Here is a 13,939-nt window from a genome sequence, read left to right as displayed (position 1 = left end):
GAGCCTGTGTGTGTGTTTTCCATACTGAAAGGGGACTGCTACCTCTCCTGTGGTCGTTCCCGTGCCACGGTGTACATAGGCAGGCTAACGCTCGCTCTCCATTCTCTCCTCCAGAGTGCCTACCACATGTTTACAAACAACACGTGTCTGAAGCACATGATCACCAAAGTCCGGCGGGACACCCACCACTTTGAACGCTATCAACATAACAGGGACCTCGTGGGATTCCTCAACATGTTTGCCAACAAACAGCTGGAACTACCGAGGGGCTGGGAGATGAAACATGACCATCAAGGCAAGGTAACCTGAGGGAGCCACCCTCCTCATCAGCTTCTCAGTGACTGTGGCACCTGCACAGGCAGCTTGTTACCATACCCCCAGACACTACGATTTGGAAGTAGCGTATGGCACCGAGAGGTGTAGGTCTGGTGGAAGCCATGTTTCCCTGGACATTTATTCATCCATGCATTCGTTCATCCATTTTGGTTTTTCGAAGCAGGGTTTCCCTATGTAGCCTTGGCTGTCCTGAACTCACTCTATAGACCAGGCTAACCTCGCACTCACAGAGATCTTCCTACTCTGCCTCCCTGAGTGCTGCTGGGATTAAAGGCATGCACCACCACACCTGGCTCCCTGCACATTCTACTATCTGTGCTCTCTTACCATTTTCCACTGACTAGAGACAAGAATTCTTAGGCAACACTTCTTCTCCTGAGCGGTATAACTTGGGTTGTAGACACGTGACTGAAGAGTGGTAGTATTGTTTCGAGGGGGGCTCCTGCAATCTCTGGGCCATTGTTCAAGACACTGGCCCTGTTTGTCCCTTGAACAACTCCATAATTCATAGTGATAAGCACATAAATACCAGAGTAATGACATCTGCACTTCCTATGTAGACAGGTGAACCAGAAAGACCGAGTATCATCCAGAAGTTGTACGTGATAAGAAGTCAGTTCTGTTAGAAGGTAGCCCTACTGACCATTTCATTTTTACTTGATATTTGCTTGACACTTACCATGAGCTATGGACTTGATAGAGAAATAGGTCTTAATAGATAAACAGAGGCTTCTCACATCACGATGAAATGGCGTTGTTGGTACCACACTTTAAAGATGAGAAATCCCGGAGCCATAATGGCTTAGCAGCACCCCTCCCCTAACATTGCCCAGACTAGCTATGGCTGAGCTGTGCCGTGCCCCGGACCATCTGATCCAGGAGCCCTGTTCTTGACTGTGACATTATAGTTTCTAAATTTCATATAACCAATTTCAGTTCCCTGTCTATATGAATTATTGGTGTATAACACTTACAACAGTGGTTCTCAACCTTCCTGATGCTGCAACTCTTTAATACAGTTCCTCATGTTGTGGTGGCCACAACCATAAAAGCATTTTTGTTGCTACATTGTAACTGTAATTGTGCTACTGTTATGAATCGTAATGTAAAATATCTGTGTTTTCCAGTGGTCTTAGGCAATCTATGTGAAAAACTGAATGACCCCAAAGGGGACTGACTTAAAGGGATTAAAATGGCACAATATATAAATTATGTAACAATCTGAGCTACTTTTGCAAAGCCAGTCTTTACTCAGCACCTATAGAAAGCAGATAAGCTATTCACTTCTTATGTATGCCATTCAGAGAAAAGAGACAGACAAGGAGCAAATAAATACACTGTGTACCAAGAGGCAATTAGTACCTTCCTGTCAATTGAAGCAGAGGACAGAGTCTATGGAAAGGTAGGAATGGGTGGCGTTTTACAGAGGTGGTTGGGGGAGTTTTCATGACAAATGGAGATGCCTGAAAGACGTGGGGTATGAACTGTACAAGGGAAGAGCATCCAAGGCAAGCGGAACATGTGACGTGTGCGTACATGCTGCTTTCCACAGCGTGCCCTTGCTACTATAGGAACCTTTTCCTCGAGCTCAGCTCCCAGCAGTCCTACCAGACAGCCTCTCAAAAAAGTTGCTATCAAGGCATTTGTTTCAATGCTCGGAAGAGCTCACAGACTCATTAAACTACTGACGTGATATCTCTGCAGGGCTGTTAAACAAGTCTCATTCCGAAACAAGAGTTTATCAGTGGCAAGCACGAATTTAGAAGAGATAGAGAGAGAACGGCTTCACGATGCTGTCCCTGGGCAACAGGTTAAGTGGCAGTGAGTCAAAGGCATGACAGTGAGACATGCCAGGAGACCATGAAGGCAGAAGCAGGGTACCAGGGAGGGTGAGGCAGTGCCGCAGTTGCATCTGTATCAGAAGACTGACAAGATGCTCAGCAACCACTCAGACTGACCAAGACTCCGTAACTCAGGCCAAGTGTAATGGCTCACACCTGTAGTCTCCCTGCTTGACAGGGTGAGCAGGATTGACGTGAGTCAGAGGGTAACGTGGTGAGCTCAAGACAAGCCTAGGGCCAGGTGGGGTTGATGCACGCCTTGAATCCCAGCACCTGGGAGGCAGGGCGGGTGGCTCTCTGTCAGTTTGAAGCTTGTGCTACAGAGTGAGCTCTAGGACAGCCAGAGCTGCACACAGAAACCCTGTCTCAATAAATGAATGAATGAAAAAACAAATAAAGACAAGCCTAGCATACATAGCAAGACCCTGTACAAAACACACACACACACACACACACACACACACACACATACACACACACACACACACACATACACACACACACACACATACACACACACACACACACACACACACACACACACACACACACGCATGCACGCGCGTGCGCACACACACCACATTTAACGAGCAACAGCCTTGGGTGTTCAGTGTTCTCTTCCCCCCAATCACTGTGAGCAGGGGTGTAACTATCTTCTCGAATTGTCTTGCCAATAGCAAGGACTTGCCCGGGGAGGGTACAGTTATCAATGCGTCTCAGCTTCCCGAGCAGAAGATCCTCTCATCGGGTTTCTTTTATTTATGTCTTGTTTCTTTTACTTATTTTTCCAGCTTTTCATAATAATAGTTTTTAAACTTTGGCACGCCTCGGGAATATGAAAACCAAGGGCATTTTGAGATCTGAGTAGCAGTGCTGATAAGAGTTTTATTATTTATGCAAGAAATGTGCAGCAGATAGTATTAAAATATGACTTCTTTAAAATGTCTCCGGTTCTTGGTTAAGTTTAGACATTAGTGAGAGGCAATAACATATCTAGAAAACAGAAACGTGTCTTCATAGGGAAAACAACTAATTTTAAATATCTTAGATATTTTTTTCCCTCTGTGTTTTGCTTTGTTTTGGGTTTGCAGTGGTTAATTTGATGGGTTTGAGAAGATGATGTTGAATTCGGAGGATTCTTGCATCTGTAGCTTCTTGGTATGACCTCTGTGAGTCTTGGTTTTCTTTAGTGCGATGGTTTATACTCATGCTGCCCAGCTCTGTGAGCTGTGCCCAGCACCAAGTCCTACTAATGGTTTGATGATAAGGCTCACACTCACTCAGCATCAGATGTACTAGTTAAGTTTCAGAAGATAAAATCATGTTGGTATATTCATAAGCCTTTAGAAGTTATTTCAGTTGGGGGACTGTAGTAGGAAATACAAACATCTGCAAAATGAACTCATGGCTGCCGTACACTGACCCCGGAGCAAGATGCATGCTGCCACCCAGTTCCTGTTCCCCCACGAACTAAGTGTAGACCTGGACAGAGCAGGGATCTCAATAAACAGGTCAATACATTTGGGATCTTAAAAAAAACGATGATGGTTTACTCATGAGTGAGTCCTTACCTGCACAGCAAGTGCTCAGTGACATCCAAAGGGCACAGTGGGCTTAACATTGCTACCTAGATCTTTTCTTCTTGAGACCCTACCTTTGCCTTTTACCACAGTGGCCCTTGGGATGGCCTTTCACAGTAGGATCTGCTCTCATTGTCTTGTTTTGGGTTGTGTGCTATTATTGGCCATTGCAGGACAGTCTGGCCAGGAATGTTTGTTTCTGCCTCAAACCTGCAGAACAGCCCAGGGTATTCCTTTCTACTCTGTCAGGGCTGCTGCCCTTCTGGTGTCTCTTGTCCTCTTGAGAATCATGGCTTCTTACTCTGGTTGGCTGTGTATTCCCCATCAACCTTGCTCCTTAAAGCAGGGTTTTAAAGATATTCTTGAAATGCAAGTAGCTTTGAACTGGGACTTTTAGGTCAGATGTATACCATGGTCCAGAAGGGTGGTGGGCTTCTGAGGAAGGGAGCCAAACACGCTTCCTCTGAGGCACTAACCCTGGCTCTCCTACTTCAGGTGACTATGAATATGTGGTAGGCATGTGGCGGGGCTCAGAAGTGAGGTGTCTGGTGCCAAGCCTGATGACCTGAGTTCAATCCCTGGGATCCACATGATTGAATAAAATATTCAATTCCTGTAAGTTATCCTGTGACCTTTACATATGTGCCTTCACAAACACACATGCATGCACATGCACACGCACACACACCTCACACCTCAATAAAATGTAATAAAATGTAATAAAAATGTTTTAAAAGTTTTATGTCACAGCCCTGGTAGAGGTCCTGCAAGAGGCCATAACTAGGGTAGGCTGCTTCTGGCATGAGATACGTGGAAGATTTTAATAGTAAAGGTAGATTAAAAGAAGTTATAAAGGAGGAAATTACGAGAGGGGAAGAAAAATCCGAGAGGGAAGAAATAAGACAGGAAAGCCCCAAGTAGATATGTCTGGTTCCCATGCAGAGATAACGGGCGGGTTTTAACTGACTCGCGTCTGTGCCATGAAGTGTGTGGAGCTGCTACACAAGGCCAAGGCTAACATAGGGTACTGCAAAATAACAGGCAAGTGAGGAAGGCTCGCAGAGTTTCTTATTTCTCCTTTACATAATGGGCTTAGTCCTTAGACAAAATTATTTCTCTGCTTCCTTTTCACATGCTGAATATAAAATGGCTTTTTTCTTCATTTCTTTTCCTTTGTAGTTTCAATCAGAATTAAGCCACACAAGATAATTCCCCCAAATGATTTCACTTGAGCCTAAATTGAAATACTAAGAAACTCTAAACTTTAAAAGTGATGTGTCATAAACTTTGTGGTTTTTTTCAATAAAAACATAAAGGAGTAATAATAATTTTTGCAAAAAAATCTTTTTCATAGTTTTTTTGTCTTTTCCCCTCCAAAAAATCATGTGCTGTGCTATCCCTCAGGTGATCTGTTCTATACCCAAGCGTTTTGACCGTGGGTGCTGTGACTTTGAGAATGACATGGGAGTTTTCATATTAGAATGCTCTAAACACCCAACTTCAGTGACCACCTGTGTTGCACTTGTGGCTTTGAGGACAAATTGGAGAATAAAATAAACATTTGCCTGGTGGAAGTTCCTAAAAGCTAAGGAGATTCTTGTTTGACCAGAGGCAGCCGAACTGCAGAGTTGTGTCAGCCATCCCAGGACTGACCTTGTAGGTCTCCAGCCTACATCAAAGCGATGGTCATTTTTTTCCTGGGTCACATTCTGTTCACCTCAGTGAGTAAGAGACAACACTTGATATGTGGAACTCCCACATGGATACAAAATAACCCTTTTGGATTATAAGCTCCATTATGCAAAACACAGGGTGGTTGTTGTGTTTTATTTTTCTTTATTTTGTGTTGTTCATCTGACTGAACTTATTGCTTTGCTGGCTTATCTCTTTCGTTGTTTTTCCACAAGTAACTTTGTGGAACGCCGTGTCATAATCAGCTCAAGCTAGGCAGCAGTCCTGCAGGAGGTAGGCGGGAGTTCTGGAAGTGTAGATGGCTCACTGCTTCTAAGGACCTCTGCCTACTTTTTAAGTGGGAAGAGATGCCAAGTCAAAAAAAAAAGACCCACAAGGAAATAAATATGATCAACGTATACTAGACACAGTTATGAAAAGATCACAGTGACACCCATCATTTTGTATTATTAATATAAGCAAATATAAAGTTCCCTTGTTTGAAAAACACAAATAAATAAATGCAGAATGCACGTGGCAAATAAGAGTGTCTTCCTGGGGCTGTGTGTCATCTTGAGTGAGGCTTGGGCTTTGTGGGTATTATGTTCTTAGGATCTGGAAGGCACTGTCCAAGTTAGGAGGAGTGAACTGTCTCTTTTCCTCTTGGTAAGTTGTCTTCTTGACTTGCATTGGAATTTTTAAATAATATTCCGATTCTACAGCAATGTCTTTCTTTTCCATGGTAAATGTGTTGATCTGGAGAACCCCAATTTTAGTCTCCAACAATGATGTGCTAGTAAAAGAGAGAAGGCAAACAATGGGAGCTGCACCTGCCTGCATAGTTGAGGGTGGGATGTTGGGGAGACAGCTCTGGGCTTTTGTCTTGTTTACATGGTCCTTTCATATGTATTCTCGGTTTGGCAACTATTAACTGGAAACAGTTTCAAACTTCTTTAGCTGAGATCTGTTGAGCCTGAGGTTGGTATTTCTTCATAAATACTGATGGCTTTTTATTTGCTTAAAATAATAGAAGGTTTTTTTTTTAAAGCAGAAAAGAAAAAGTGAATTGTGTAAAGAAAGAAATGTATTTTGTTTGGCCTTGCTGAAATACCACTTGGCTCCAAGTGCCACGTATTTCTTGACTCTGACTGTGCCCTGCAGCTGTGAAAGGGTAGATGGTTTTGAAACGGAGGTTTGGGTTTGTGTGTTTGCGTTCCTTCCAGTTTTTGTGTTGTTCGTCTCAGTTGGCCCAGCACTGTGAAGCTGGAGTGAATTTCCCTAATGAGACTTAAAAGTAGGGAACGGTTGTTGTCAAAAATGTGCACCGTAAGCAGCTAATTTGAAAAGGACTCGTTTCTGCAGATGATTGGCTTTTTAAATGAATTTCGGACAATTACATGTTAGGTACTCATAAGTGATTGCAGGCCATTCAGAAGTTGTGACATGAAAGTGACCCACATTTTTTTTTTTTTTAAAAAGGACCAGGTCAACTTCATTGCTCATTTGAACTAGTTAGCAGCGTTCCCTGCGGAAAGTGATCTAGTTCTCTGATATAATTGCTGTGTGTCACTGATGGAGCCAGCCAGCCTGCAAGCCGCTCGGTGATTTTTCATGCCTCACCTGTATTGGCTTACTCACGATGGGCCTGGGGATGGAAATCAGGCCGATTCACTTTAAAGGAACCTACATTTTTCACAACTTGGCAGTGACCCGATTCACCCCTTTTGCAAACATAAAGCAAAATGCAAAGGAAAGCCATCCAAGGTCACACAGAAGACCCCGAGTAGAGCCAAAACACACACAGAGGAGTTGCTCCTGGGTGCTGTTCCCCGTTAGCACCTTGCATCTGTGGTATTGATAGAGATTTTTCAAGACCTCTCCTCTCAAGTAATGGAGACTGGAAAATACGTCTGTAAACAGTGCACACATTCCACCTGGCTCTGAAACAGAACCCTGTGTGATGTCCACACAGCACCCACTTTCTGCCCGTGGCCATGCCTCCAACACGTTAGCAGCGAGAACTGGGCAGGGCGTGTGGATGCTGCTGCTGCATCAGTAGCCATCTTTTCAGCTTGCAGTGGGAGGGAAGCCAAGAGCAGTCTCAGCCCAATTCAGCGCATACTTACGGGCTTCTCCGAAACCAAGTTTGGTGTGAGGTGTGAGAGAAGCAGGAAGAACACAGTAGGTAGGAGGACGTGGCCGGCAGAGAGCAGCATAGAAGGAGAAGAGAGATGGAAAGGCAGGAGAGTGAGGAGTTGCTCGTTGGGTTATGGAGACAGATGAAGGGTGGGGTCAAGTCCCAGCTAAGTTCCCAACCGTATCACTGAAATCTACAACTGTGACACAACTGTATTATTAGCGACCAATAGCCAGATGTTATTATTTATCAAATCATGATAAATAATCCCTTGCTGAAATGGTGGCTCCATCTTGCAAGTTTAGAGAGGCTGTGCTTGCCTTGCAATGGAGCTTTCAAAGTGACCAGCTAGGACTGGCTTGTCTGTACTGCGATAGAAAAACCTACTCAGAGTTTATCTGGGAGGGTGTCTTCCTTCATAGGAGGAAGTTCGGGTGGGCAAGCTGGGTTTATTAGGAGGTTCCCCTAGGTTGCAAGAGCCCCCTGGTTGTTTTACTTATGAGTTTCCATGGATTTAGAGTGTGGCTGTTACAGTTTACTTTAGGGAACAGGAGAGAGGATGCGGAGGCTTCCTACAACTGGCACATTCCTCTTGGTCTCAGTCCCTCAGTTGCAAGGAGACTGGGCAAATTGCTTTTGCTGATTTTCTAGGTGTCTTTCTGGTCTGCTTTTCCATTTTTTTGTTTAGAAAAAGGCTTAGAATTGAAAACTATGATTCATGATAATATCAGTAACCCTTATTTGAAATTTCCTACAAATTGTGTTTTAAAATGTATATGAATCTCCTCATTAGCTTGTATTTAATATAGATATAAGATCATAATTTAACAGGGAAAAAAAAAGAAGAAATGGAGCCTTAAAAATTAGAGCCAGTTTACCCAAAATTACATTAGCAGTGAGTGGCAGAGTATCCTTCTCTGAGTCCCAAGCATTCAGTGATTACTTTGAATGTTTTAGTCTGGGAGTTTATTCATATTTATAATTTGAGTTTCAAAACTTCCCCTCCTATTTATGTTTTTACCTTCTTTAGTTTCTCATACTTTATCCTTCATATACCCCTTTCACTTCTTGGTTTCTATCTTTGTTTGTTTGTTTGTTTCTTTCTTTCTTTCTTTACATCTTTAACTGTTTTATGTTATTCATAGATTATACTTCCTGGTTAGTTAAGTATGAGCTGTCATGGACGGAGTTGGTTGGGAATCTGTCTGGAACACTTTGTTCTCTCTCTTGGTGCCTTCCTTTTCCCAGGTCAGCCCTAAAAGCTATTAAGGATGACAGAGTGAGTGCGAGAGAGTCCCTTCCCTCAAGGCGTTTACAGAATTCTTCAGAGAATGGGTTTTAAACAAGCGTGTTAACATCAAATTAGGTTTTGACACTGTATGCAAATCACCATTGACCTACATGCAGACACCTATTTGTGTTTGCAATTACGAGTGCATCATGGGGCCTGTAGCTGCCACCCATCTCTTGAAAGCATTCCTGAGGTACTACATAATTAGGCAATGCCATTTTACTATTTTTGTATTTTTCCTTAAGCACTATGTCATAATATTTATGTTATGTATAATACAATAATATTTCCCTTATATTAGTGCTAAAATCCTCTTGGTGTTAATTTATAAAAAGAAAAAGACTTGTTGATAATATCTGCTTTATAAAGGCAGGAGTTAAACATGCTTATTTGTAAAAATAATTGCTATTTCATGACATTTTGAATAAGATCAGGAATGATGAACAGGTATATTAGAAACCTAAATAAAGTGAAAGCTGCATGAAATTTGAGGCCAGAGCCTATTAGCACAAGGCTAAGAAGGTCTGTCTGTCACTCACATACTTTCCACAGCTTTGGAAACAAGACTGCATCATCTCTTAGGTTGGGGAAGACCTACTCTTAGTGTGAGAAGTGACTGGAACTTTCTCTGCTTTGTTTTGTGATGCTTTTACATCCCAACATTTTGGGATGACGTAGAAACAGTGGCTAGCCATTAGAAACTTCGTGATGTCATCAAAGCGCTGAGAAGAAACAGCCTTCTAAAGGGTTCGAGGAATAAAGGTGTTCAGAGCTACGAACAACTGAGAAGCCACCAGGACTTACGTTAAAACGAGGCCCTGACACAGTGGAGTGGTGCCCAGGCTAGGAGTGGACAAAGAGAGGCCAGGACACTGGGAAGGTGGGAGGAGTCTAGGAGCTGAGGCATTAGAAAAGAAGGAAGCCATCGATGGGATGAAGGGGGAGCACCAGTTAAGGGAGTCCCAGTGCCCCTTTGTGCGTTGTTATGACCGCTGTTTTGTTTTGAAGCAGTACCTCCCTGCACATCCCAGGGCAGCCTCGCTGTAGGATGCTTTTGTTCCCACAGTCAGAAAGCCTGGATTGTGGGCATGTGCTACCCCACACCCAGGCACAAACCTCCATCCTCTGGCCTCCTTCTAGGATCACTTCTTTGATGACTGTCTCTTGGAATATATTCTAAAGCCAAGTCTAACTGTCCCTCCCTGTGTCCTTCCTTCTGGAGTCGGGCTAAGTGTACCTTCTCTGTGCCGCCTTTTCTTGATGGATATCAGGAAAGTCTTCCAAGGACTAGAAATTATGAGAAAATGAAACTGAGATTGTGACTCAAAAGTGGGTAATTTCCTGATTTCGCAGCGCTCTAGGTCTGCTGGGGCAACGTGTGCAATGTGCATTGACTGTGCTCCTCTGATGCCCGTGGGTTGTGTTCTAGGCATTTTTTGTCGACCACAACTCCCGAACCACCACTTTCATTGATCCTCGGCTCCCACTTCAGAGCAGTAGACCCACGAGCGCGCTGGTTCACCGACAACACCTGACGAGGCAGCGCAGCCACAGTGCCGGAGAGGTGAGTGGTGGCCTTTAGGGACGACCAGTTGGCTAACAGTGACTGCTGGGATGTGGTGCCTTGTGAAATTGTGTCGCTGCTTTGTTGTTTGTTTGTTCCTTTTGCCTATTTTGGCTTAGTTTAACTGTATCATTTAGAGGCTTAAAAAGTTTTGGAATGTTGCCAAGGTCTCCCTGAAAACACCTCTAGGCTAAATTATAAATTTAAATAGTTGGGGTATATAATGGGAGGTTGAAGGATAAAGTTTCATATTTAAGTAAGAGGGAATTGATAATGTACAAGATTCTCACGGAAGATAGCAATCCCTTTGCACACCCAAGGACAGTCTCATAAGAAAAAAAATGAATTTTTAGTGGGTTAAAATTTTGTTAACTGCAAGGAAAAAGCTCTTACAGGAGGTTTTCTGGAGGCCATAAAACTATCCATCCTAGGGTGGGTCTATAGGCTTGTGGAATTCTCACTGGTATTGTCTAAAAATAGACTGCATTTGACAGAACCGGTATCTGTGCTGATCGCCCAGAGAAAGTGGTCTGAATGAAGAATGACAGGACAGGCTACACTCGCTTTGCCAGTGTGCAGTGGGCCATGCTAACCACAGGAGGGCTCTCCAGTACCCTAGCCCAAAACACACACAGTCCCTTCTTGTTTCATTTTTCTTTGGACAACTTAAATACATAAAAGGGCTGTTTGTGGTTGAATTTTCTTTTCCTTAATGTAAGTTTATGCTTCATGTGCCTACTGTGGCTTCTAAGAATTCCCTTAGACAAATGGAATTAAGATTCTTTTCCTGCTTGCCGTTTCTAAATGCATATCATATTTCCAATATTATATTGTAAGTCAAGTATTTTGAAGGCTTTCTTAACAAGAAAAAAAATTATGAGTGCGATAAATAACTGGATTCAATTCATCAGAATTCCCCTTGTGCTTTTTAAACTGTTTTAGTGCATCATGTGCCCGCAGTTTATAGAAGAATATACACAAGAAGCTCATATAAAAATGATATATAAGTCTAATGCAGGGTGAGGTATGCACGGAAATATTTGTTTTATGGGTAGCCAATAAATCTTTATCTCACTGTCCTGTAAGCCATTACTGGTGAAGTGCAGAACACTAACATCATCCATCTTAGCAAATACAACTGAACTCTCACCCTTGGACCTGGTGTGGACGTATAGCGCCGCTAGGACCCTGCCTGCCTTCATCACGAGGACAGTGGACTTTACTTATTTACTTTATGGTGACTTCACAAGCTGATCTTGGCTGTTCTGTCTAGTCAGGACAGTGTTTCTGGGAAAACGTACACTAGGTTGCAAAGTATACATTCACTTTCTTTCAGTACCTTCGCCTCAGAATTTTCAACTACATTTGTGGTTTGGGGTAGCCAGTCATGGATGAGGGCCCCAGAGGAGTGCATTAGCAGCTTAATGAAAATCTCTCTTCCTATTGACGGGAGCTGAACAGTGAAACAGAGAGTAACCAATTATGCACAGTGTCGTCCAACCTCTCTCATAAATACAGTTTGTGATGCAAAACTTGGGAGTGTGCACAGCCTGAAGCATTGCCTATATTTCTTGGAGAAACTGACCACTGTCTTGTGGTGTGGTTTTTAAGAAGTGAGGTCTTTGAGGAGACCTCTGGCTGTTCTAGGAAATGTTGCCACATGGCATTACCATCCGAGCATCACTCGAAACGTTTGCAATTGCTAGACATGGTGGTATCTCTGCTGTGGAAACAAACCCCTACTGTGGTCCAGAAACGTTGTGGTCGAGAGCGTAAAGAATAGAAATAATTAGCACTTATTCCCCGTGTTCCTAATATGGAGAGCAAATTGAAAACTATATTTTAAATGAATAAAAATAAGAGTAAAAAAATCCTTGATAGGGTTTTAAAGGGCCCATGAGGATGCCGGGGCGGGGAAAGGGGGTGTAAAACTCTAGCTGCACCTGTTGATGACCCGACTTTGATCCCTGGAACGCCTAAGAGGATGGGAATGAGAGAACTAACTCCACAGGCTTGCCCTCTGACCTACATGCACACTGTGGCGCCCATTGAACACCGCCCACAATAATAATAATAAATAACATTTTAAAAAAGAAAAAAAAACCTTTTAGTAGCTGAGAAAGAAAGCTATATTTTAAGAACTCTTTTAGATAATAATGCAGACTTTCTTTTTTTTTTTTTTTTATTGTTTCCAGCTTTATTGGGGCATAGGAAACAAATAATAATGAAACTTATTAGGAACAAGTGGTTCTGAAATAGACACCAAGCACCATTGGGAGCTCAAAGGAGAGGACTGGATTTAACTTCCGCTTGAAGGGAAGGGAATGTTTTGTGGAGGAGGGGGCTGTACTTTGAAGAATGAGTGAGAGCATTCCCCAAGGATAAGCAAGGTGGCGAGGGCAGAAATGCTGTTTCTAATAGCCTAGCTATGGAGATTTCACTGGGGCGGGGTGTGTGTGTGTGTGTGTGTGTGTGTCTGAGATAGAGGCTCCATTTGAAAAGTCCTGCTTCATAAATCCAGTCTTACCTCCTGTCCTCTTACTTCTCGCGGCCACAATACTTGTCTTAAAGAACACCTGGAATATGAGAGAAAATTCTAGAACAGAAGCTAAAGGGATGTGGGAGTTCCCTGGTAAGAGCATAAATGAGCGGTTTGGTTATCTGTTTGTAGGGGTTTCTAAATCGATAATAGGTATAATAAATAATTCAGGCTAGGGCAACCTTTTTTTTTTTTTTTTTAGATCTTGCACACCTGTTGCTGTTAGCTGTCTGGTGTGGGAGGCTCAAACCAGAAAGGGCTGTTACACCAGGTTCTCTAATGGGCAGGTAAAACTGCCTCTGAGGAGATAATGTCCTAACGCTCAGCACCACAGGAAGATTACAGCAGCTCTGCTCCTCCTCTGCTGAGGCAGGGAATCCCTTCACGTGCCTGGCTACATAAGAAAAGACAGATCCTGGCAGCACCCAATACACGCTGTGTCACCCAGCTCTTTCCCTTGGCTGCATTGTGGCAGGCTGGGTTTGATTCTGCGGCCTTGATAATTACAAGCAGATTGAACTACTGAGCCCTACCTACTCACTGACCCAGCATCTCCCAAGGGCAGGGGCCGTCTCAACACCCTCACCAGCACTAAGCCATAAGAACAGACCTATCGAGGACCTAGTGTCAGCCTCATAGCCGGCACCTGTTCTGATGCATTGGTTATTTGCCGTGATAAGTGTTTGGAGCAACTCGGTTTGAGTCGCCAAGGCAAAGTCCTCCAGCTCTTCGTGCAGACGTAACTGTTGCTTGCATTCGTAGGTAGGAGAAGACTCTCGGCACGCGGGACCACCGGTTCTCCCCAGGCCGTCCAGCACGTTCAATACAGTCAGTAGACCACAGTACCAGGACATGGTTCCAGTGGGTATGTCAGCACCTCGCAAATCTCCTTCTGTGTTATCATGTCATTGTATAGAATGTACGCTCTGCAGACATGTGCCTCCTGCCAGCCGTCCGCTGTTTGCCCTGCATCATAAAAC

General features: G+C 43.5%; 1 protein-coding gene across 4 annotated transcripts in view; it reads left to right on the top strand.

Annotated features, from left to right (window-relative positions):
- The window catches only part of HECW2 (HECT, C2 and WW domain containing E3 ubiquitin protein ligase 2), a 348,102-nt gene that overhangs the window by 258,319 nt on the left and 75,844 nt on the right, over positions 1 to 13,939 (top strand). For all 4 annotated transcript variants that reach the window (XM_084779445.1, XM_084779446.1, XM_084779447.1 and 1 more), the window contains 3 exons: positions 115 to 300; positions 10,286 to 10,420; positions 13,722 to 13,824. In XM_084779445.1, the coding sequence (XP_084635571.1) occupies positions 115 to 300; positions 10,286 to 10,420; positions 13,722 to 13,824 (424 nt within the window). The remainder of the gene's footprint in view (positions 1 to 114; positions 301 to 10,285; positions 10,421 to 13,721; positions 13,825 to 13,939) is intronic.

This window comes from Acomys minous (assembly GCF_964271855.1).
Source record: "Acomys minous genome assembly, chromosome: 4".
NCBI lineage: Eukaryota > Metazoa > Chordata > Mammalia > Rodentia > Muridae > Acomys > Acomys minous.
Note: the sequence above shows the minus strand (reverse complement) of the source record. Positions and strands in the feature narration are given on the sequence as shown.